Source organism: Diadema setosum, chromosome 6, assembly GCF_964275005.1.
Source record: "Diadema setosum chromosome 6, eeDiaSeto1, whole genome shotgun sequence".
NCBI classification, from domain to species: Eukaryota; Metazoa; Echinodermata; class Echinoidea; order Diadematoida; family Diadematidae; genus Diadema; species Diadema setosum.
This window is the reverse complement of record NC_092690.1, coordinates 20,527,600-20,554,034: the sequence shown is the minus strand read 5'-3', so window position 1 is coordinate 20,554,034 and position 26,435 is coordinate 20,527,600. Positions and strand designations below refer to the sequence as shown.

At 38.8% G+C, this 26,435-nt stretch overlaps 1 protein-coding gene across 4 annotated transcripts in view; it reads right to left on the bottom strand.

Annotated features, from left to right (window-relative positions):
- Positions 1–16,907: 16,907 nt before the first annotated feature.
- Positions 16,908–26,435, bottom strand: part of LOC140230001 (uncharacterized) — a 132,493-nt gene continuing 122,965 nt past the window's right edge. For 3 of the 4 annotated variants that reach the window (XM_072310204.1, XM_072310206.1, XM_072310205.1), the window contains 4 exons: positions 21,909–22,237; positions 20,675–20,912; positions 18,952–19,387; positions 16,908–18,373 (listed from right to left, as the gene is read on the bottom strand). In XM_072310204.1, coding sequence (XP_072166305.1) covers positions 16,922–18,373; positions 18,952–19,387; positions 20,675–20,912; positions 21,909–22,191 — 2,409 coding nt within the window. In that variant the 5' untranslated portion in view covers positions 22,192–22,237 and the 3' untranslated portion in view covers positions 16,908–16,921. The remainder of the gene's footprint in view (positions 18,374–18,951; positions 19,388–20,674; positions 20,913–21,908; positions 22,238–26,435) is intronic. The other variant, XM_072310207.1, reaches the window with a different exon arrangement.

Genomic DNA, 26,435 nt, shown 5'->3' with positions numbered 1-26,435 from the left:
ACATTAATTTTCTATACTCAAAGAAAAGCTCTCATTTCCGAGTAAAACGTCTTTAACAGAAATAATGATAATGATAGTAGTACTGATAATGGTGATGATTCTTGGATTTGTACTTACTCAGGTTTGCCAAGCCGATGAAAGTCTCTTCTCCCAGAAACCCTTTGTCATACGGATGCATGACAAGTAGAATGTTTGTTTGTTTTTTGGCTTTTTGGTTTGTTTGTTGTTTCTTTTTTTTTGGGGGGGGGGAGGGTGGGGGGTTCCATCTATCTGTATTGTTTACAGTACGTTATCATTTAAAAAAAAAACTTTTAAATTTGCTGAGGATGGCAATGGCAAGACTCGACTACATACTTCTAAACTCTTTGAAAGGTGCGGCAAGTTAGAACACCTTTTCCACGTGAGGATCTGAAAGCAACAATGATCAAAACAAACCCAGAAAAACATTGTTAAAATAGATATGCTTTCATTTACATATCTTCCTTACGGACAGGAGGATGCATGCACATCCTTCTCTGTGCTTACCAGATCAACAAAGAGAGAGAGAGAGAGAGAGGGAAAGGATGTATAACTTTAGGCAACTTGGGTGTAACGGTAGAGTGAAGTTGATAATATGCTTCCAGGGCTTGTTGCGACTGAATAAAAAGAGGTTGGTTGTGGATAATAAAATCATTAACTTCAAATTCTGTATTTTTTTTCAAATGCTTAAATGCTCTAGTGAAGAAATAAGAAAATAATCAATAAAACTTCTTGACAAAGTATGCAAATGAATCAGCAGGCACGAAGTAATAAGAATCGCAGTCGAACAAATATTGATGAACAATATTCGATTCTTTCCTCAATACGTGACCAGCATAAAATCCTGGTAAAGACTCGCATTGTTACTGTAAATTGTTGCTGTTTTATATTAAGCAATGGTTAGAGAATGAATAGTAGCATTACGTTTGGTCTACATGTAACAATAGTTTATATTTTCGGAATTTATGTACCCACGTTGTCATGTATATCGCAGTCTGGCAGTAAGGATATAATGCCAAATGTTAAGGCGTTAGATTACATAATTGGAACAGTGAATAATCATGTGAATACTCTTTTGTATGATTCACTTTTAATGTTAAATATGCGCAATTGTCAAATTGTAAAGCAAAATCTAATCTCTCCACGACATGGAGACGGTGTCAATGTTTTGAATTTCATGTGTTTCCTCTGTTTGATAAGAACAAAGAAACTAAATTTACTAAAAGAAAATAAGATTGCAATAGACATGCAGATTGCGTGAATGCAGTGATATTGGTAGAACCCATAAGTGAAGTTTTAGGGAATCAGGCAATTCGTTTAATTGTAATGAAATTTTTAGAGTGTAGGTTCGCCAGATCGCTGGATGAAAGATCACGAGATTTCGCGTCTTTGCTCAAGGGACAAGATCTAATGAAAATACAAAGGAAATTCAAGATATTTCCAATCTTCTAGCATAATGAAAAGCACTTAACCCCCTCTTTCAGGAAACGGGGGGGGGGGGGGGAGTTGGGATGTCCTAAACGTAATACCAGTTGCAACTGGAGGGAATGTGTAATTTCATTGAAATGTGGAAGTTCCTTTACATTTTCTTCGTAAAAGTCATATCTTTACTGACAGCGCCTGATGTGTTCTACTTTTAATTGCCGGATTCACTCTTCCGTTTATCATCAGCGTTACAATGTAATTTTTTTTTTAATGACTGTAGGAAATCTGCATATCACGCAATCAAAATAGAGTGACATCACGCAAAATTAATGTCTTTAATACACAGTGATATTATCCTATTCAAAATAGGCACCACATTGTATCTTTTATCATTTCTTTTTTATTTATTTTTTTAAATGAGAGGACAAGGAGAAAAACCCGATTGCATAATATGTTTTTTTTTTCTTCAATTCTGGGAACAAACATGTTTTGCGTCGTATTGAGATATGCTGTATAATTTTAGATAATAATTGTAGTGTACATGTAGCGTATGGTTGAGACATTTTATGTTGCTTTTTATGAGGCTCACGCGAATAAATGAATTTGATGTCTGCACGAATTCCGACAACAATTATAGATAATGTGGTTTTTTTTTTCCTTCTTCTTCTCCTTCCCTCAAGAGTACTGGCCTGTCATATACTTACACATACGCACACACATACATCCTCTATGAATATATGTACACACGATTCATGTTGTATGTGGTATATACACATAATTGTGTGCATGTTATTTATCATGTGTTTAGTTTTTTCCCCCTTGAACTCATTATGGGTTGGAGACAAGTTTCATTTCCAATTTTTGTCAATTCCTGGACGTATAAACTGCCCTGAATATCATGAATGCAAATTGCTGCTATTGAATACTGTGCATGCTGCATAAACTGAAAATTGAATTTGGAATTAGCATTGACAATAATATGAACAACAATGTATCCCTATGTTGTTGTTTTTTTTTCACGCGAGTCAACGTGTTAATGATAGTGTATGAAAATATCAAGATTTTTTTTACTGAAATAATAGTTTTGAAAGCCTGATGGCATTTACTAGATTTTTGGAATTCAAGGTTAAAATGGTCCGCATTTTCCTTTTTCTTTCCGGGAAAGAGGAATCATCTCTTCAGGATTACCAAAAACAAAACAAAACAACCCCCCCCCCCCCACGGAAAATGTTGAGAAATCTTAGTGATTGGTTGATTGGAATGAAAATGTGTGAGTGTATGTGTGTGTGCGTGTGTGTGTGTGTGTTTGGAGAAGTATACTAAGGAAAGCAATCAATAACTTGAAATGCACAGGAAAGACTGTAAGCGGGAACTAATTTTTAAAAGAATGATGAGAAGGAAATAGCCAAATACTGATTGCGTTTAATTAAAGCCATGCGGAGGGTTGTTTATGAGGAAGAAAATCACGTTAGATATGTATATTTATTATATATATATATATATGAGTATATGAATATAAGAACGACCCAAGTCCATGGAAGACCATTTCGAGTAAACTTTAAAAAAACTTTATATCTTTTATATTTTTCCAAAAATGTTCTATTTAACTGTGATGGGAAGGCAACATTGTATATACAGATTAGAACATGTATTATTATGACAATTAACATTTGCATTTATTGTGGAGAGGCCATTTTGTGTGATGGACTTGGGTCGTTCTTTGAATCATATGGACTTGGGACGTTCTTTGATTCATATACATGATATTCTGCTATAGAGATAAGAGAAGGATGATAGAGGGCGCTATAATATGAATGTAAGAATGACCCAAGTCCTTCATTCTGACATTAATATAATATTTAACTCATTCATTTCAGGCACTTGCGGGGGTAATTAGGATTTACCATTTGTACACAAGATGAGTCCATGCATAAGCTACAATTTTCCATGTCAAACTGAATTTGGCCAAAAATTGGACTTGGGTCGTTCTTATATTCAGGTGTTCATATACATTTATATGTATATATATATATATATATATATATATATATATATATATACATATATATATATATATATATGTATATATATTTATATATAATATGTATATGTATATAATATATTTATATACATATATGTATATAATGTATATAATATAAGACTATACATATATATATATATATATATATATATATATATATATATATTCAGAAAAGGACAAGATATGGAGGGGAGGATGAATTAATATAGCTAAGTGATGAGGGACATTGTGCCATGTGAGTAGGCAACTACTTGTGTATTTTTTAGGCCATACTGACTAAAAGGATGAAATACTCTCTTATACGTATATATACCTTGAACCTATCTTAAAAGGTTCGTTAAAGGTTGTAAGAAAATTTGCAAAAGTACTCCTTGTCGCAAACAAGTTTTCTTTTTGCAGATAGATTTTGAACATGTTCAAGATTTCTTTATGAATTATTTCTTTTTCGCAGTTACAAGCGTTTCCAAAATAATCAGTAATATTTGCAAAAGGGTGTAAGACGGTGTAGTTGTCTGAAGTTCTTCCTATTTCGTCAATGCTATACCAACACGCGATCATAATAATGGTTACTGTATAAAATCGAACCACTGAGAGAAATTTGTCATGTAGGTCACCATGCATGCCGAAGAAACAAGGTTCTAAAAGGAGCTTTTCTCTGACCCAAGCAGTCTTTCTTTTCTTCGTCCTTTCTTCTCTCTCTCTCTCTCTTCATCCCTTCTTTCTTTTAATTCGCATGATAGTTGTAGCAGCAGCCAGGCAAAGTAGTTCTTCAAGGACAGCAGCAAGTTTGTCCTCTTCCTAGCAGAAATTCATTTCATCATTCTAGAAATCCATCTTCAAGTTATTTTGTTTCAATTGCGGTCAGAAGAAATTGAAATACTGGGGAAGTTTGCTCACCGCTTTTAAAAGGTTAGGTCCCTAGACTCGCCTGGTACCTTTCCAGGGTTTAGCAAAAGTTCCCAAATATTCAAAAGTTTGGCAAACTTATCTTCGCAAAAAACTGTCGTTAAGATTTGCTTACGGTCGCTAGTCGCCAACTGCCTTTCGCAACTCTTTCGCAAACATTCGCTCAAATGTTGCTAGTTGTTGCTGAAATCGTTAAAAGTCGCTAAATGTCGCTAATGGCGGAGACAAACCCTGTTTTTCGCCAACATTTTGTCAGAAAAGTTGGTGAATTCAAAATTTGCAACTTTCGTAAGCATTCGCCGCTCAGTGAAATGCATCTTCAATGTAATACCAACTCATCCGAAATATATTTAGCATAGATAAGTTGAACTATTGAATGGATTCATCTTACCCTTAACAAATATAGAGGTGGGTGAAGGTTGTTTTTTTTTTTTCATTTTATTATTTATGTGTAATTCTCTGTATGATATTTCATTTTCGCTTTACAATGAAATCCACCAATTTTAAGTAATACAAACAGAAATCATTCAATGCTACTACATACAATGGTGATTTCGTACTATTTCAAAATTTACATGTACAATACATCTGAAATACTATTATACATGCCTTATCTATGTCCATACAAATCGGTTGCCATCTCAACAACAGCAAATAGCGTGATTTTTTTAAACGATGATGCATAAAGCAAGGAAATCTAACATGATAATGTTGGAAGAGAGTTGCCTATACAGTCATGGCTTTCTGCTTGTTTATTTGTGTGGTTTCAATAAAGAATAAAAACGGTCATCGGTTTCCTGGTATTAAAAGACAGCAAAATCAGAGTCTCTTCTATTTGATATTGATGATGATTGTACAATAGTGACACGGCACTATACAGGCAGAACATTTCTATGTAACTACAAAAGTAAACAACTATACATGTTATTTTATTTCCTTTTCGCTGGCTGCCGTTTGAGGTCTTGAACAAGAGTTCAGGGGAAAAAAAAAAATCTCTCGAGTTTCATATCCTTCTTTTTCTACAGCTACCACACACTATTGGCATAGAACGCGTAGAGTTTGCTTTGCACTTTCCACATTTTAAGCGGCGTATCAGTCATCGAATTTCTTTTCTCTGCTGACGTTGCATGAGGACTACTCAAAATCGGTGATAAAAAAAAAAAACCTGTCGGAGGTCGCGATTTGTGACAAGAGTCTTCCTTTCTTTTTACAGTTTATAATGGATATGTCAAATCGAGTATGGATCTTTGTTCTCTTTGGTCTTCTTCTTTTGGATTCAAATGGTGTGAAATCTAACGAGATTCAAATGGCTAAGACTGCAATAATGAATGAATGTGACTTCAATTAATGTAGACTATGGATTGATTTCTGGTTTCCGCATGGTTCTATGGTGTGTGTGTGTGTGTGTGTGTGTGTGTGTGTGTGTGTTTGCATTCGTATAGTAAACGTTACTCGGTTGTTATTCAATAATACTTGAGAGCCTCTTTTCTGTTCGTGCTCCCATGGACAGCGTTTTATTCATATCAAACACGAAATGAAATTCCATCCCTACATTATCTATTTACGTATATTTACATTAATTTTATAGCTGGGACTATCATAATTGATAACTGCATTTTGAATGACGAAGTAAGGATGATGCTTAGAGAGGAGATTTGTTCTTGAGACATTGATATTTAAAAGAGAAAAAATCTTCCTCTACATCATGGAGATATGTTCCCCCTTAGGCCTATATGATAAAACTTTATTTCAGATGGATGTCCTTTTACTGTAAATATGAGAAAAAGCATGCAACCGCCCCATGATATTCACAATCCTTGTTTACAGTTTTAAGCTTGAAACGTGTGCAATATTCATTATAGTACGGCTGGAATTAAAACATATTATTACGTCATACTTTGAAAATACATAATCTTAGTATAATATACTATGATATAAGATATAAGGGGCCTTTGTGACTTTGGCCAATTTCATTGTTTGGTATAATGTATACTATATATATATATACATATATATATATATATATATATATATATATATATATATATGTAAAGTTGAGCAGCCTGTAGGCCTATTATGTGTCTCGATTATGTTTCTTTTTGTGTTTATTCATATATATACATTCATAATAAACACAAAAAGAAACATAATTCACACATCACATAGTGCAGGCTGCTCAAGTTTTACATGCTCAACATCAACTCGGGCACTTATTCGTCTAACAGGAGGTCGACGTACACTCTTAAAACAACCGAGGCAGAACTGACCCGGAACTGGCAGGGTCCGTTGGGGTCACACACCGTTCCGGGTCAAAAATGACTAGGAATTTGGTCATGAAAACCCCGAATGGGGTCACCATGACCCATTTCATGACTCTGAATGGGTCATCCCTTATGGAACAAACACAGTGTTACCACAGTGTGTTCACATAGTTGACTATGTGTAAACAATGTGTTAACCATGTGGTCACAGCGTTGTCACAGTGTGGTATTTGAGATCACATAGTCTACCACATAATTGGCATACCGAGCACAGAGTGGCACACATATACCATAGTGTGGTAAAGTGTTACGACAGTGTGTTCACATAGTTGACTATGTGTAAACAATGTGCTAACCTGTGGCCACAGCGTTGTCACGGTGTGGGATTTGAGATCACATAGTGTACCACATTATTGGCATAATAAAAACACAGAATGACACACATATACCACAGTGTGGTATGTATCGAACTATGTGTAAACCCTGTGTTCATAATGCTACCAAAGTATGGTATTTCAGTTTAAGTGGTTTACCACATAATCCCCACATAGATGACGTACTGAACACACTGTGAATCATGTTTGACACAGTGTGGTATATTTTGAACTATGTGTACACTCTGTGTTGATAGTGTTGTCACACTGTGGGATTTCAGATCATTCATTTACCACATAATCCACACAGACTTGGTATACCGGAGCCTGTGACTTGTGCTTACGACAGTGTGTTATATATTGAAATATGTGTAAACCCTGTGCTCGGTGTTGTCACTTTGTGAATTTCAAATCATTCACCTACATCAGCCACGTACTTGGCATACTGAACACACAGTGTGGTATACATAGAAATATGTGTACTCCTGTGTCCATGAATGTTGTTACACGGTGGGATTTCAGATCATTGATTTAACACAATAATATCCATGTACTTGATGTTCAGGAAAAAACACTACATTTTTTTTTTGAATAACTAAAAAATAATGAAATGAACTTTCGTCACATTTACACAGTAGGTAGCCGCTGAATAACGCACAATTTTGTTGGGTACTGTTCCAAAATATTGCAGGAAACAGCATACAACAAAATCGTATGCTTATATTAGCTACCTACTGTGTAAATTTGTGGAAAGTTATATTTTCATGGGTTTTCAGTTATTCACAATCAAAACGTAAACTATTTTTTAAACATCTAGTATTCAGACAAACAATGACTCATGTTTACCACATTGTGGTGTATATTGAACTTTGCTATAGTACTATCAGTATGGGATTTCAGATCTTGTACTACCACATGTCATGTTAATCCTTATAAAACCAGGATATTTCTAGTTTTGTTGGGGGAGGGCGTTTTACCAGTGTGGTCAAAGGTTTCAAATAGTGTAGTTAATGTACATGTATGTATCAAATTAAAAGAATATACCTCATCACTACATTTACTCCCCAGAGATATTTATCAAGTTTGTAAAGCAACTTAACTGGTCTTATTATCCAATGAAGTAATAAACCAATAACTTATAGCTGGACAATATACAACACAATTTAAGTACACGGTAGTTGCAAATGTTCAATACTTATTTATTTTTCTAATTTCAGTTGATACCTTTCAAATTTCAAATACTGACATGGAACGATAGATTCATTTCATTTCAGAATATAACCTATACATGCCATTTATTCAACTTTCAGATGAATAAATCATGCATTTAATGTTGTGTTACTAAATACTGTTTACGGATGCATAACATCAAACACCAGAAATGATATAATACTAGGAGTATCTGTAGTTGTGAAAAGAGAACAAAAAGTGACATGTTATAACTTTCCTGTTTCTCTCAAATAACATGCTTTCCTTTGATTTCACCAGGAGGTATTGCTTACAATCTATTTGTCACACGTTTCACTACTCTGAGGTGTCAAGCATCAGCATGACTCTCCCTGTCTCTATTCTTTACAAATGGGCCATCATGCTCTACATGCTTAATGAGAGCAAAGGCATCACTATCATCTTCCAAAACCACAAAACCATGTACAAATGCCACTTCATTGCCTGTTACTTGTACACAATAGATTCTTCTGGTAGTGTGCCGAGAATATTCTGTACTATGGATTCAAACTGTGTTTACAACTGCTTTCTAGTACACTTTAATTACAGAAAAATGTCACAGGATATTCTTGTGGTTTTTTTTTCTTGACATGCTATACCACATGACTATCACAGGACAATACCACACAGCAGTACCACACAGTAGTACCAACTGAAAAAAAAAAAAAACAAAGCAAAAAACAAAGCAAAACGCATATTCCAGAATCTCATTAATAGGTGAGTTACACTGTGGTATTTATGTGGTATCCTGTGATATTTATGTGGTAACACTGTGGTTTTGCTGTGGTATTCCTGTGGTACAGATTTTTTGCATAGCTCATGAATATTCATAAAAAGCAACCTAAATTTTAGAAAATTCATATAATACTTCTAAATTCGAAGTATTTATAATGGGACTTCCTTTGAACTAATGTCTAATAATGTTTTTATACTCATTGTCATACATTTTGTTATGAAAAGGTAATTTCATATTCAATAACAGTGTTATTTAGGCAGTAACCATGCCTTCATGCATTACAAATATTTATACACCTGATGACTATATGTTGTCATTTACATTGAAACACCTGATGACTATGTGGTGACTACCACAATGTACTGCGGTGGACTATGTGGTGACTGCCACAGTGTGGTAGACTATGTGGTGAATACCAGAGTGTGGTGGACTATGTGGTGACTGCCACAGTGTGGTAGACTATGTGGTGAATACCACAGTGTGGTGAATTATGTGGTGACTACCACAGTGTACTTGACTATCTGGTTATAACCCTGTGGTCACAGTGTGTGATACTGTGATTTGATTCACAGTGTGTTTAATATGTGTTCTGGACCATGTGGTAACGCTATGTTGCACAGTGTGGTGACGCTGTTTCACACTGTGGTAAATACACAGTGTTACCACATGTCCCAAAATCACATATTAAACACATATTAACCCGTTAAGGACGGACTGATTTGGCTACAACACGCATTTCCCATAGACACTTGCCCGAGTATACTCGGGACTCGTCCTCAACGGGTTAAACACATGTGTTCGACACTATGTTACACATTGTGTTCCACACTGTGTTCGACACTGTGTGCCACACTGTGTTGAACACTGTGTTACATAGTGCGGTAAACTGTGTTCTTTCCATAAGGGATATCTGACCCCATTCCTTGTCATTTTTGACCCGGAATGGTGTGTGACCCCAACGGATCCAGTTCCGGCTCAGTTCTGACTCGGATGTTTTATGAGTGTATGTGATTCAAAGTGCATTGAGACTTCTACATCTCATCTTCATTCGTTCCACACAGGCAAAACTACCAGTTTCACGTGCACCAATCAGATATGCTGCAAGGAAAATGTAAATGACCAGGAGATATACCTTTCTGAAGACTGTAGTCCAAGTGAGTATTGATTGCCTGTATTTATACGGTCTTTCACAGAAATGTAAGACAGAGCTGGTGAAATATGCAAATTAACACGCCCCCAAAATATAAAAAGAGACATAAATATCAACAGACTATCACAGTCGCTATGAATGCGTACATGTTCAGCTATCATAGCACATAATGATATTTACGTACTTATAAATACATCCATTAGTGATATTTAATCATTGCAGATTCTATCGACACGGGAAAATGCCACACTTCCCGTAAAGAAAAATCCTCCATGGGTTATATGAACTGAATCGCCTGGGATATACTGTATATGTGACCCTGCATCACAAAACCAACAAAAAGTCGCCAGACATGGATTTCTAGTTAAGAGCAGATTCTGAAAGAGGAGACTCTAAGCTTTAAAATGATGTAAAACTCAAACAATTGGACTCTCCTAACCTATTTAAATATTGGAAAAAAGGACACTCTCTGGAAAGTGTGAACTGAGAAAACAGGCTCTAAAGTTCAGGGTGTATTCAAGCGCTTAATCTTTACCAAGCCATGTTAGCTGTGGGATGAATTTAACAAAAGACAGGATGTTGACAACCGGAGCAACAACAATGAAGAAATAATCAGATTAAGATGAAATTGAGCATACTTCATTAACGCAGTCATTCTGTAGATGATTAATGCAAACTTTCAATACAGTAGCATTATTCTTTCCAAAGTTATTGGAGTTGAAAGTGAAAAGTATGGAAACGGTTTTTGAGAAATGAGAAGAGGGTTCTATGAGAAACACCTAATCACACTATTCGTCCAAAAAGCGTTGGAGACATACTGCTGAAAACATAAGTTCCCGTTTGTTTTATGATGCCGAACTTTAGTACAATATAGAAAAAGACTTGCTCTTTCAGAAAATATGAAAAACTCAAGATTGGTTAAGTCGACCCATTTCACCTATTTTTAGTCCTCACACAAAATCGGTGTGTGCGACTTTTTGTTCGTTTTGTGATGCACGGTCACATATATATATACACACACACACACACACACACACACACACACACACACACACATACACACACAATCACACACACATACACAGAGTCGTGCAGATTTCATATTACTCAGTGAAATTATATGGTTGCCGGGGGAAAACAGACGTGTTCGAGAGTAACCTAATTCTCAGTAGTTTGTCGCCATCATTAACTGAAACCCACTGAGTATGTAGCCGTAGAAGTGATCATTACGTTTGAATTCAGTGCTAAAAAAAAAAAAAACTAAAAAAAACCCCCAAATAAACGGGCTTTAAACTTCCTTCCCGATTCCTTTCTTTTTTCAATTTTATTCCTATTTTTTGACACAATCAAGAAATCAAATTCTTGATATCAAGTAAACTGTGCTCAATTTTTGATATGAAGAATTTCCATCTGTTCACTTCAGAAAATTATCTTTCTTCCACAGCAATTCAAATTCTAGATATCACCAAAAAAAAAAAAAAAAAGATTATTGATATTAGTTGCAGCATGGAAGCAAAGCACATACACCGCTGCAACTACAAGAATTAGCATTACTTACGTACGCACACACACACAAAACAAACATAAACCGTTGTAGCTCGTTTATCAAATGGCATGGCCTTTAATAAACTAATTTCTTTTGTATTTATCATTTTCATTTACAATGGTGTCTGTTTTTGTGTTTTTTAACATGTACAATAATATAACTCCATACACAAAAATAAGAATTGATTATCTGCGTGTGAAATAAAAACATACTGTACAAGGAAACAACGTACGTGACATGAAATACGAGTCTCTTCCAAATGCACCGTTTACGAGATGAAACATGATAAATGCATTTTGACATTTTATCGTTCGGAAAACAAGCAATTGACCAACAATGAAAGAAAGAATGCATAATGCGTTGCTGACAGCATGCCACAAAATATGAATCGGGTCGTTTGCTTAAAAAAAAAAAAAAAAAAAAGCACTATTCCGCATTAATTCAGACCAATTTTTTTATGACTTCCCTTCCGTGGGAAAAAAAAAAAAAGAAGAAGAAAGAAGAGAGAGAACACGAAATAGAGAGCTTATTTGAAAAGCGATCTGTTCCATACAACATAGTCACGTCATAGTTCATAGCGCGGACATAATTGTTGGACCAGAAACGCATTGATTTGCAATGCAATGATATCCAGATATGAAAAGCAATACACGATACACTGTATGCCCATATATATTTTTTTTTTTAATCAACATGTGCATGAAATTTGTATTACTACTACATCAGATGCTAAGGTATATTGATATATAACGCAAGGGGTGTCTTTAACATTCATGCCTCGTTCGCGTTATGAAACCCGAAATATACCCAATGAGTTTGTTGCTTGTTAAATTCATGTAGAGACTTACGAGAATAATTTTCAACGACTCCAGCAAAACAATTTCACAACAAACAAAACATTTTCTTACTAGATACACGAGTAACTTAGGGATGCGGGTGGGAGTGGGTGTGGGTTGCCGGCTCAAACATCGAATCGGTAAAGCGTAAATCACAATTCACCATATCAACAGACACAACCAACGTGTATCCCGATTGAGTGAATAGAAAAGTGAACGTTGCGCTCCATTGTGTGGCTTTGTGCATGACTGTTGTAGGTGGACGAGTTGACATGAATGTGACACAAACGGTTAATTCGTATCTTTTATTTTCCAGCAATGTTTACAACATGGAAAACAATGTCATTCACCACATGGCACAGAAATACGCAACGATTTCCCTATCTAAAAAAAAAAAAAAAAAAAAAAAAAAAATTCTTACAAGATTCTCCACGACAAATTGTCCTTGAGTTGCTGAAGACAAGAAACATAATTACGAATTTTTACCGCACAGTATTTTCGATCTCTTTACCTCACGGAAGAAAAACTCACGGTCATTTTGCTTCTGCAACATTTTACTTGCTGGTTTAACCATTCATCTACGCTCAAATATGAGGCAACAATGAGAATGAAAACATATCAATGGAAAAAAAAAATCTAAGTTAATGGGCACACCTATCCTCACTTAGCAGTCGACTGGACATCACAACATTTGACTACACAACATTATTTCGACACTAGGAAAATTTGGATTATCCATTTCTTTTTTTTTTTCAAGTTCAAAATCACTTCTTTTGAATTTTGATATGTCCCATAAAATTAATCGGAAAGACTTTTCCTTGCAGCACCAGAGCGCAAATGTGACTATAGCCAATTTTGTTGACATGCTTCACGAGAACGCAAATTTTAGCGCTTAGAAACTTTAGTAATATAATATTAAGCGTTTTATAAATGACATTTATTATTTATAATCATTATTATTATTATTATTATTTCAATCTTTGCACAACGTGCAGTCAAGTGAGAGAGAGAGAGAGAGATAGTGGCAGTACGGGATAAAAATAGAAATAAATGAAATACCAAAATAGAAAAAAAAAAGATTACATTCATGATGCGTAACACATTTACCATAGGACCTAATACACTGTGTCGGGGGGCTAAATCCAGTGGCACTACGAAGCCGAAATGGCGATGCAACGAGACATTTTCACGGCTCCATCGATATCCAAGCATAGCGTAGCAATTGCCAGAAAAGACAAAATGTTTTAATAATAGCCACACACACAAATGAGAGACTTCAGAGGCACAGTCATGGAATTAGAATGAGAATCAAACACGCAGGATCAATGCAACATCGAACAATCCCCTGACACGTTCCTAAACGTTCTAAGCGTGTACATAGCCCGGGTGAGCTCTACTTACTCTCGTGGCAAGAGAGCGGAGTGCAATCGCAATTTCAACTTTTGTTATAGTTGTTGTTGTGTTTTTGTTTGTTTTTTTCTCGATAGCACAAAGGAAATGACACAGGTCTCACGAAGACACTGTCCAATGTGCCTGCAAAGAGGGCGCTGTACTTTACTCAGGCATGTTTCCATAGCAACGCGGTACATATTATGTAGAATAAGTTGTCGTTTTCAGTGGGTCAACTGTCCTGGGAAATCGCATACAATGACCAGACTCTAACCATATTATTTTAGGCATGTACACATAAACACAAACACCAATTATCACATTACGTTGAGCCACTTCTTTCCGACAATCACGTGCATCGATCTTATCGCCATCATTACAATTGTACCTTGTCTGGAAAAAAAAAATGACATTATACAGATTCATTCATTATTTCAATTCCATGATGATGTAGAAATGAACACTGAATAATTGACCCCGACACGTCAGACTTCATTATGTGACCTTTACATTGACATTGTACGAGATTTTTCCCTAAATCGTACCCGTTCGCATCTGCAATCGTTCATAACTAGAAAATTCAAATTCAATTCAAATTCAAAATTCGGTACAAAAACCAGAAATTGTAAAATTACTTTAAAATCTTTGGAATTTGTGAAGTTCCTTTTTCACCATAATCAGATATTTTGAAACAATGACAACAAAATTACACGCTCATTGTTTAATCAACATCTATTGGATTGATTTAAGGAGCTCCTTCAATTACTCAGAATGGGGAATGTTGACCCTGTGACCTTTGATCTTTGACTATAAAGCTTGATTTCTCTCTAAAAAAAAACACACACACAAAACCTGTCTATACTGACATACATATACATAGTTGCTTCATTACGACATCTCAAATTGTTCTCCGATTAGGATGACCACTTTGAATAATAATACTCGCAAAGACCTACAGAAAGACAACGTGTAAACACGATGCCGTAAGAGGCATGGGAATAGAAAAGCCCTACTATCACATCAAAAGCCAACTCGCATCAGGACATTTCCATTTTTCTTGCTTTTTGATAAACGCATGAAGACGTAGAAACAAAAGCTATTTGGAAAGTATACATTAAAAACTTAACGTCGTCAGCATTAGGTTTTGCCTAGGGCCTGTTTCATGAAGAAACGTGCAGGTATACTAAAGTTTAATGTCATGGCAGCTGCCACGGTGATGACTAAAATACTAGCAGCTGATTGGCTGTTACCCAGCTGTCATCATGGCAACTGTAGCTTATCCTATACACAACGATTACAAACCGTTTCATGACATGCGTCTCAGATAAGAAATATTATCATTTTTTTAAGGGTGGGGGGGGGGGGATAACGTTACGCCAACGTGTCACTGGGGAATAATTTCAAGTACCTCTCGAGAAATTGGAACAGAATAATTTCATCGAGTGATTGTTGCTGGAATCGGCGAATCCTTCAAAATCACACGGGAGTATCAATAACGGAGGGGGGGGGGAGGGATTTCATTGAGAGAAATAAGCCTTAGCGCTTTAAGGTTTCAAAAGTAATATTCTTACACTGGAATTGGTTAATTCGTCAACATGGCATGCGAGTATTAAAATCAGAGGTAAAAAAGCTCACAGAAAAAAAAAAAAAAAAAAAAAAAAACCCTTAGCAATTTAAGGATTCTCAAGGAATATTCTCACACTGGTCTTTAATAAAAACACTTCACAGATCTAAAATTGCTCTTTAAAAGACGTCAGACACGCGTTCCAATAATGGTGAGCCTTGAAATAAATCTAATGCATATTTCATATCCATTAATCAAACGTGTCAAAGCCTTAATCAATATATATATCTTCATAAAACTTATCACTTATAGTCACCAATAAAATTGAATGGAAGCCACATAAAAACAAGACCGAATCAAAAACAGTAAGATATAAAACGCTACCCACAAGGGCCAATCAAAGTTCACATGCCGTTCAAAATCGTTCAATTGACGCATCCAAAACACAGGGGATATTTTGAATGACCTAAAAAATAACTTCTTTAAAAAACAACAATAATGCCATGATAACACTGTATTGGAACTTTCCTTATGCATACATTTTTCTTTAATAAAACTGCATGATGCCCTGTGAAAAAAAGAGGCTAAAATTCACGATTTGAAGGGAATAGTGGAATACCAAAATATCGACACTTTACAAGGCATAGTGGTGATATGCAGCATCGTAGTCACCATAACGAATAGAATTACGAAGACTATTCAAATCAATCACATCGATAAATGGAATTCAATTCGCTGCGTTCACACTGGATTGTTTGACATGTCTAGGACCGTGTTCGTTTCTGTCCCTTGTTCAGAGCCACAAAACAACTTTCTTTCACTACAGTCAGCAGTTTTTAACCACAGATGCATTGTGTGGGGGGAAAATATGCATAACGTATTTTGAATTTCGCTGGTCTGAACGCATTAAATACATAGTCGGCCTCAGAATACTTTAGGAATACTGACTGCTTTCACTGATGTGTATTTACCAAAACATCTCCGAATTGTTATTATTCTCGTTTTGAAGAGCAAAACCGCCCAGCATTGCTCAGCAGAGCGCTTGGCGTGTTTTTGCAATTTATTTTACAAGAATATTCCGCTAAAGGACTAGAGTTTTTGTAGTGATAACGCACACACACACACACACACCTAGTCAAAGCAGTCAGCAATTGAAATCATTATAAACAGTGAAATGTTCTCCCACCTTGATCGCTCAACACCTGTCGTTCTACACCTGTCGTTCGACGTAATCTCGAATAGGCACGACACATGTTTTCAAAATGACATACCATCTTGATGAACAAAGAAACGAACAACGTAGATTAGCTCTCGACGTTTAGGCAGCGAGCATTAGCGCCTACGACCTGCAAACTGGCAAGTGCAGTCATTAATATAAATAAAAAGATATCTCTCTACTCTCTACGATCCACCACGCAAAGGGGGGAATAGACGTCAATTAATCTGGGCTAGTTTGGAGACATGGAGGCGTCTTCCTTTGCGGACGAAGACGGGGTGTCCTCTTTACTCTCGCCGCTACTCTCGCTGGCGCCCGAAGTGGCGATGCTGGGCGCACTGCTAGAGTTGCGCATGTTGAGGACTGGGCGCAAAGGCTCCGATTTGGAGATGATGGACTCTATACTCAGACTCAAGGCGCTCCCCTTGGGTCGCCTTTCGGGTTCCTGGAGTTTCTGGCTCTCCAGAGCGGTAGGCTTGGTGTCGAAATAGTAGTCCCTGAAGCGGCGTAACGACTCCTTCTCCTTTTCCTTTTCCTTCGGGGAAGTCAGGGAGGACGGGGACTCGTGTTCCGTCTGGGTTTCCATGGGACTGGGGAACTGAAAGAACGTCCCCATCTGGCCCCGTTGCGTAGGCGTGCAAGGCAGGGAGCGGGAGGATGGACTCGAGTCCAGGAAAATCTTGGGCGACTTTGTATCGTTCTCGATGAACGAAGGCGGTCGCGTGCTGTCGCGGTTCCACTTGCGTTTGAATCGCAGCTTGATGGGTATTGACTCCATGCCACCAGTCGCTGCCTCTTCCGCGTCCAAGAGATCCTCTTCGGAGCGACTCTCACTGCTTGTGTGCACGATGATACGTCGTGGCGGCGCCGGTCCGAACTTACGCGCCTCCAGCCGGTCGTTGATAGGCGGTGCGCTACTAGGTGGCTTACTATCGAACAGGAGTTGTTTGGAGTCTACCTTGAGAGGCGGTGGAGGCGTCTTTCGGCGCGGCTTGTCCCTGTCGCGTCGCTCTTCGGCATGGCTAGGTACAGCGCATTGAACTGGTTCTGCGGTCTTGCGAACCGGCGAGTTCGTCACAGTGCGGTCGTCGATGGTGATGGCGGGCGGGATGCGGCGTTCACTGGCCTGCTGCTCACTGGCATGCCGTTTTTCAGTCATCCTGCGCTTGTAAAGCTCGGACTGCAGAGGCCGCTCTGGAATACGGATGGAGAGTTCTTTCTCGGGGGACTTCCGGACCCGTTGCTGCTGCTCCAGAGCTTGCTGCTGTTGCTCCTGCCGCTTCTGTTGCTCGAGCCGCTCAAGCTCCTGACGCTCGAGTCTCTCCTGCCGCTTCTGCTCTTCCTGTCTCTGCTTCTCCGCCGTCAGCTCCAGATTCCGTATACGCATCTCGTTCTCCGTGTGCGTTCGCCAAAGCGTGCCGGGGGACTGCGGTAACAGCGGGAAGGCCCTGGCGCGGAGCTGGGCTACCCGCTCGTGTTCCAGCCGGGCGATTGCAGCCTGGGCCTGCGCCTCCTGGTGGGCACGCTGGATCTCTGCCGGAGTGTATGTGAACCGCGGCCCGTGCGGCGGGTGTCCCGGTGCGGAGAGGAGCGGGCTGATGGTGGACGAAGGACTGGCCAGAGGCGAGATGTAGCACGGGCTAGCCGGCAGAGAATGGGTGAAGAATGGACCCGGGCGCATCACCTGCAGGAAAGTGTTGGGAAAATCATCAAATTTCTGTGGGAAATGTCTTTTAATACAAACATCAGACTTCAGAATGATATCAATCGTTTACTTGTACTACAACTTTATGAGAAACTGGTCCTATGATATCTGAAGAGCATTAATTTTCGATTGATCTTCTTTAGTTAGGAAAGTCATCTAATATCGACATCTCAAATCAAGAGAGATAAAGACGGAGACAAGGGAAATGAAAACTAATTTGCCCCATTCTTTCCTCCCGCACGATCGTAAATACGTCGTCAATGGACAACTGGAAAAAAAAAAAACTCTATTGTGTCCTTTTTTACATCTTTCCTCTTGCCGTTCCAATTTATGTGTAAATCTGCACAGTTTTGATATAAAAATTCGCCTCTCTCGCTTATTTATTTTTTTCATACGCTTTCATTTATGCATTGTTCATTTTGCACTGAACAAGTATTAATTGTATCTATTTGAAGATGAATTCACCTTGTTCTTAGACTTACAGAAACAAAAACAACTTGCATGCTCTAAAACACGAAATACTGATGTACAAACATGTTTTAGCGGCAAAGCCGTACCTGGAATGCTGCACCACTGTAGTTGGGCCGAAGGTTGGGGCTCATCAAACCAGCCAATGGTCGGTCGGGTTCACTAAGGCCTTGCAGAGTTTGCGGTTGAGGGGCGGGGTGACTCGCCAGAGACGAGTTGGGCTCGGTATCGCCGAGGCTGTGCGAACGGTGCCGTCGACTGTTCGGCTTTTCGTCGCCGTCCAGCGACTCGCCCGAGTCGCTGCACGAACCTTCCTTCGTGAGGTGCGAAGGCGTGTTCGGCTCATCGTCCATGTTGAGGTCTTCTGAAGCCGAGCCGAGTCCACCTCGGGAGGCCGGTACGAATGGAGGCACATATTTGAGATCGGTTCCCGGGTAGTTCACCAAGATGAGCTTGCTGAAGTTGAACTTGTACGTAAAACGTTTACCTTTGGTCTTGTTCAAAATGCGTTTGTTGTAATAGTATCTGTCGGAGGGAAGGTAGACCATAAGAAAATTACCCAGTAAGAGCATAGAATGAATCAAACTCAAATTAGCAGAAGCACTTTTATACTTGGTTCTACGAAGAACCCAAAGTGTTACGTCTTTTTTTTTATAAAGCATTTTATATTTTCTGCCAGAAATTAAAAGAAATCATTAAATTTTTGCCAATGTTGTCATTTTCTAAAGCAAGCGATGGAAGTAGATGAAGACATCTCTGGAAAAAAAATGAAGGTTTTGTATCCATTTTTAATAACTGGAATCGTATTAATTTTATTTAGACTATTTTCAAATTGTCAAAATTAATCGTATTATCTGTTTTATGGATCACATGTGACATTTATGTGTACATGAATGTTGATTAGTGAATACTTTCTCTTAGTAGAAAAAAGAAGGAGCACATAATGATTGAAAAAAAAAGAACGTAGATAACAGAAAGATAGAACACTGGGTTCTATCAAAGAAAAAATGAGGTCTCGTTTTCGACAATCATGAATAAAATGGAAACTGCATGAGTGTACATTATAACAAATTAATGTCCACAAATTTCTGGACATAGAGTTTATAAGCTCAGAGCGGGACATGCAAGGCTTCCATAAATTCTAGAATTTCAAGGAGAAAAAAATGATTAGCAGATTAAGACAAAAGGAGATAATATGCTCGAGTTTTCACAAACATTTGTAAATTTACTGCGCTACTTTTACTCAAACAAACACAGCTTTGGATGTCAAAGTATCTCGCATAGACTTGAGTAGATTTTCATCATCAATATCATATCTTCATTAAGTATTGTCGTTGAGGGTGTACTCCTAGTGAACACAAAAACTACGTTCCAGAGTCACTGATCTCTGCAAAAGGTATCTGGATATCTCATTGTTCCTTTCACGCTGTACAAAGAAGTGAAGTCGTCGCGCCGCCATCTTACCAGGCACACTATGGGGATTGGCACATTTAGGGAGCTTTAGATTTTAGACGCGCGGACGTTCAAAGGGAAAGAAACATGGTCTGAGCGTGCGCAGTAGCGCACGTCAAGTTACTGCGCACGCTCAGACCATGTTTTTTTCCCTTTGAACGTCCGCGCGTCTACAACCTAAAGCTCCCTATTAGCTCTAACAGAGACTGTTACCAAGATCACGTGTTGTCGTGAGCTCCGTTAGCAAATGTATGGATGACATGCGCGGTAAGATGGCGACGCAGTAGCTTCAGAGTGATTGGCAAATGGAATATTCAGACAATTCCTGTAGAGATCAGTGTATCCGAGTGCGTTTCTTACCGGAGCGCGCGGCTGAGCTTGTCATAGTTCATGTGCGGCTTGCACTTGCGCATGCCCCAGAGGCGCGCCAGCTCGTCGGGGTCCTTGATGAGGAATTCCCCGTAGTCGCCCTGCCAGGCGATGACGTCGCGAAACTCTTCCTTCTGCAGCAGCTCGAGGATGAAGTGCCAGAGCTGGATCTGCCGGCTGCCGGGGCTCGACTCCGGCTTGTAGGCCCAGTCTGGGAAGGCAACACCACCTCGGGTTGAGGCGAAACAGGAGAAAGACTTAGAAACGACACCAACCACGACACACTTTTTCGGCAGAGGGGGCAAAACACACATTTATACATCAAATTCAAGTAAGCTTCGGAGTGCAGCCATGGAGATACTTGTATATCGCATACATTTCAGGGTGCAAAATTGACTCCCATTAATAAAGGGTGCTTTTACCAGACCTTATGACCTTTCTGACTGAAAAAATATAAAAGGTTTGGCTCAAAACTAGGAAAGAAAAGAAGTGTCCAAGGACGCGTGTAGTAACATTATTAAGACAAAATAAGAAACTCCTATTGGAACATCAGCCGGGTATGGTCGAAATTCAGATTCTTTCGTCCAAATTCAAAATGGTTGGGAGGTCTGTTTTGGAATCTCTCGTGAGAACACAAAGAAATCATAATCAGGAAGTTTTCAGGGAGCCTCCTGTAGAATCATGGTGCCTAGCCATAATATTCATATCAAGCACATTCTCAGCGTTTATCACACGGGAAACATACCAGAGAACGAGAGGCTTTATCAGTTTATTCAGATTAAATCATTTCATACCCATGAGACCCTTGTACTAAATGATACATTCAATTTAGCATTTCCTAATGAAAACATTAGAAGAGATGCAACATCGGGGAAACGCCAGGTAAAAATTCTGTCTGACAGGAGCCAGTTTGGTTAGAACAGGGAGGTGGCTTCCACCTCCCTGGTTAGAATAAGTGGCAAAGAAATGGCACACTTTAAATCAAAATTAAATTTCTCGTTTCCAAAAGTCCATGATTATAATCATGACCATATTCGAATGTAATGATACATTTTTATAACACAGTGTTTTTATGATACTTCTAAGAGCATGTTAATTGTTATAACCCCTAGTCTTATGGCTCCAGTAATGGCGCGTAAGCACAATAGTCCCTATGCACACTTACGCAGACACAAGGCTAAATTTATGGAAGTACAAGTGTATAACAATTGTAGGAAATAATTACTGGAATTCCACATGGGCACGTTGGGACTCGCCAAGGGACCCGAACTCGGCTGCGGCGGGCCGGCTGGGTGGTGCGAGTGGTGCGGCGGCACTTGTGAAGGTGGTCCCAAAGGCGGCTCCATCCGGCGGTACTGCATGAGCATATCGCTGTGCGGCTGCAGCGGCCGGTGTACTGAGAGCGGCAGGCCCGGAACAATGCTGGTGACTGCCGCGGTGCAGGCAGGGGAAACCCCAGCGTTGGGGGCGCTGCTCAGGGTGGTGGTGGCTGGCGGTGGACAAGGCATCAATTAATGGTGTGCACGGGGGATCGCAAAATAGAAACGGGTGAATCTGAAAAAGCGAAGAGAGAGAGAGAGAAAGAAAAAAAAATAGAGGTTAAATGACAGATCTGTTTAAGTGAACGCTGACGAAGAAAGATAATGCTGTTTCCTTTTAAATAAGGGGGAAAAAAGATGCAAAATGTTACAATGACCTTGATAAATAAAGTAAAATAATTTTTGTTTTTCATAATTATTAGAATCGGACTTGGAATACAAAAGTGACGGAAATGCAGTGATTCAGCTCTCAATCACGATAACGAACAGACAATCCTCCAATTCGTTTGGGGAAAAAAGGATTATCATACAAATCATGTCTTCCCGTAACATAATTCAACACAACAACGTTTCAAAGTTTAAATTCCATTTTCCCTGAATCTTTTCACGTCAAAATTAATTAAAAAAAAGAACATTTAACGCAGTTGTGGTTAGGAGATTGAAAGACTTGAGAGGCAGTGACGTCATTGCCTCATCTGATTGGCATTATGATGTGTTTGATATAATATCACTATTAGTCAAAACATGACGTGAAAGTCTGTGACCACTGTCTTGCTTGCCTTTAAGGCAACCTCAAATCTAAACATGTCCCACAAATGAAACAATTTTGCAAACCAAATTACAAATTGTTGAATATAAACGTCTTTTTTTTCGGGGAGGGGGATTTTGTTGACAAAAGGATTGAGGGCAATTGCTCCTTACATACTGTGTTAAATTATGATGTGATTCGTGTACTAGTGTGTTTTTATAAGGCTTCTTCTAGCTTGGAAGGTATTTTGACACAAAGCTTGCCCACAAAGGCGTTAACTCTGTAGGATGTATGTTGGTAAACGAAATCCAATACTTATACAATGCGTTTCTACACTATACTGGAGAAAACAATACTTTCTGAGCACGCAAGGTACTGTAAAAGTGATTTCTTTCGCGGTGGTTTTATTTTCGCGCTTTTCGCGCTTTGAGGTTGAACCGCGAATTTAACATCACGCGAAAATGTTTTGAACTCGTCGCTTGTACAACGCCATCATTACCGACCGCGAATTTAAACATACGCGAAAAAGTCCGCACCGATGGAAACCGCGAAAGTTTCTGTACGCGAAAGAAATCACTTTTACAGTACTGTTATACACAGTATCGTAAAGAAGAAGCGGCTAAAACAGTAGAGAGGAATGAGAAGATGGAGAGGGAGGAGGAGGAGGAGGAGGAGGAAAGAATATAAGGTGATGATGGAGACGAACATTGGACATACACATCTTTTTACCAGTAGGACTTGTAAATTACCTTTGTAATTATTACGGGCAGTTTGACACAGAGACTATTATTCCGAGTACAGTGATTCTCAACAGTTTAAATCATCATCTCCACTTTATACACCTCTTTTTTTCGGGGGGGGGGTGGGGGATTGGGTTATGGAGTGGCGTCACAGAAAAGAGACTCCATTCTTCCTTCATTTTTTCTCGATTCTTTCTATGTACCGCTGTCTCTCTCTTATGGCAATATAGCCACCGTATAAGATGCGTCACGATAAACTCTTGACAATGCCGTGACATTTCCCAGTCCAAAAGGTGGAAATAAATGGACTGAAGGGAGTATTACAAACGTATATACCTATAGAGAAACATCTAAAGGGAGCTTGATCCTTTCAGGGAATATAGCAGCAGCATTGTCGAGGAAGTTGCGTTATAACCCCCAAAAGGAATGGAAGACAATGACACTTATCGAGGGACTACCTCGGACTCTGAAAAGGGCCAGGAATATACAATCCCCAGGTTGGTGACTTGCCGAGCAAAGGGGTGGGGCGGGAGTAGGGGAGGTAAGGTACAGAAGAGGAAAGACATGACATTATCGTAATAATATTACAGCATGGATTCATGAAAAAACACCATAGCGGAGCGCAAAGGGTTGTAGCGGGGGGGGGGATTTCATGCAAAGAAACACGTTTGACATCGGAAATGCACAGGATCGGAAATACGCATTCTGACGCGACCTTTGCTTCTCCCAAGAACGCGCTGAGGACAATGCAAGTGGCCTAGTTTGCTGCTGGGTAAGGATAGGGTTGAGATTTTTTTCCTAAAGGAGTAGACAAACATAAGGTGGAATTGGAGGGGATACTGCAGTACTGGCAAAACAAAAGCAACGAGAGAGAGAGAGAGAGAGAGAGAACGAGGGAGAGGGGTGCTGATATTCTATAAGAGATCTTAAATTCGCCGGCAAAACGTCTTCCCGTTCTTGGTGAATAGTTAAAACATACGCGATGGTTATTCATGGCATTTTTATCCGCTTATTTAGTGGCAGGTTATTTTTGACTTGAATCGATGGATGTAAAACCCGTAGTTTCCCTTTTCATGGAATGGCGGGTTGCTACCGATGTCATGGGAACACCGACCGAGGATTGATGGTTGGCAGATTGGGGGGAAAAAACACGGAAAGGGAAATAATAACTTGCCAGTTGCTATTCCTGTTTTAGTTACGCTCTTGGCTGTTGCTATTTCCGCACGCTGTTTATTCACGGCGGGAGAAAAAAGCGGCTTGAATCGGCTCAGACGCAAGTCACAGTCGTTCGGTATCTCTCCTGATGGTTCATTACCACTGTCCGCCGCATATTGCAGCGCGGCGCCACGCTCACTGCGCCGTAGCCTGTGCAGGGAGGCTAGCTATGATCACAGCGGTGACGTCAATCTAATTTACATACGAGAGAAATACCCCTGAACACACGGGCGTGCGGAGACTCGGAAGGGAAATGCGTAGAAGATCTAATTTTAGTTGCAAACAGATATCCAAGGCTAAACTTATCTGTACGAGCGCCATGAATAAAGATGAGAGGAAACAAATGCGTGTGCGGACGAGAGAGGAAGTACTTCGCGCCGAGAACATTGTTTTAAACGTTTGAGCCTACTAATAGAACAGGATTTACGGGCTTTCGACTTGCTTCTCCGTGAGGCGCTTGCGGAAACATTACGATTATAATCGTAGTTGTGTAGAATCAAAGGGAGTCTCTATAAGGCAAAGGCACTTGACGTAAATTGTTGAATAAGATGGTGAAGGGGTGGGTGGGGTTAGCGAATTATCAACTTCACAATTTTGCTTTGAACCATGGTGCGGAGATGCGGTTTAAAGCGCTTTCCTTGTTTTATTTCACGTAGAGAATGACGAGGTTGTCTCCTAAACACTGGAAATACTTATGCCCGTGTCATGACGTAAACAGATCAAATCAACGCGTTAATCTAACCGGTTGTATACAAACAGAATCATTGTTTCCGTACAAGGTAATGCCGACATAGGTTTTTTTAATGCGTGTGTTTTTAATTTATCTGTTGCCATTGCATGTACACGCCACATACATACACATACACACACATAGATTTATAATCTTATTATGATAATAGCCTCTAAAAATGAAATGGCAAATCAACAATTTAAATGTCACTCCTCGAATCTTTTGTTGGTACTAAATTCAACGCTCAAAATGTTGGGATTCACAATTCAGTTAAAGGATGAAAAAGATCCGCGATCCAGCATTTTGGTGTTAAACATTTCGAGTATATACAATCTGACATTAACAAAATATTCCAGGAGTAACAACATTTAAGTGGGATTTACCATTTTATTTCTAGAGTGTACATATACAGCTGTCTGCAAAATATATACCCACGATTTTTTTTTTTTATATCATGCCAATTAATAAGATGATTGAGTTTTGCCGACAACCATCTGACAAACATCAACAAGAAGTCAGAAACCAGATTCATTTTCTATTTTTCTCTATATCTTAATGTTTTTACATGATTAATATTTATCATACGTTTTTGTTTTAATATATATATTACATTTCTGTTTTAACTATTATCTATTACATTTTTGTTTGAACATACTTAAATTCATATTTATATTTTTTTAACATTCGTACCGCAGTTTTTAATGTGTAATTTGGGAAATTTTGAATTATTGTAAAGTATCAACAGCAATTCAGCCTGTTGGCTGCTATGTTTTACTGTGCATGTTTTTATCAATAAACCAAGTCAATTGAATTCAATTTACTGTGGCACTCGGGCACGGGTTCGATACCATATCACATTGTCATAGTATTAGATAGCATTACATTTCCAATTCCATTTCATTAGCATAACAAAAGAAATGTAAAGATTATTATTCCTTTTACAGGCTTTACAGACTTTAACCCAACTCGGATATTAGTCATCAATATTGATCACAAGCCA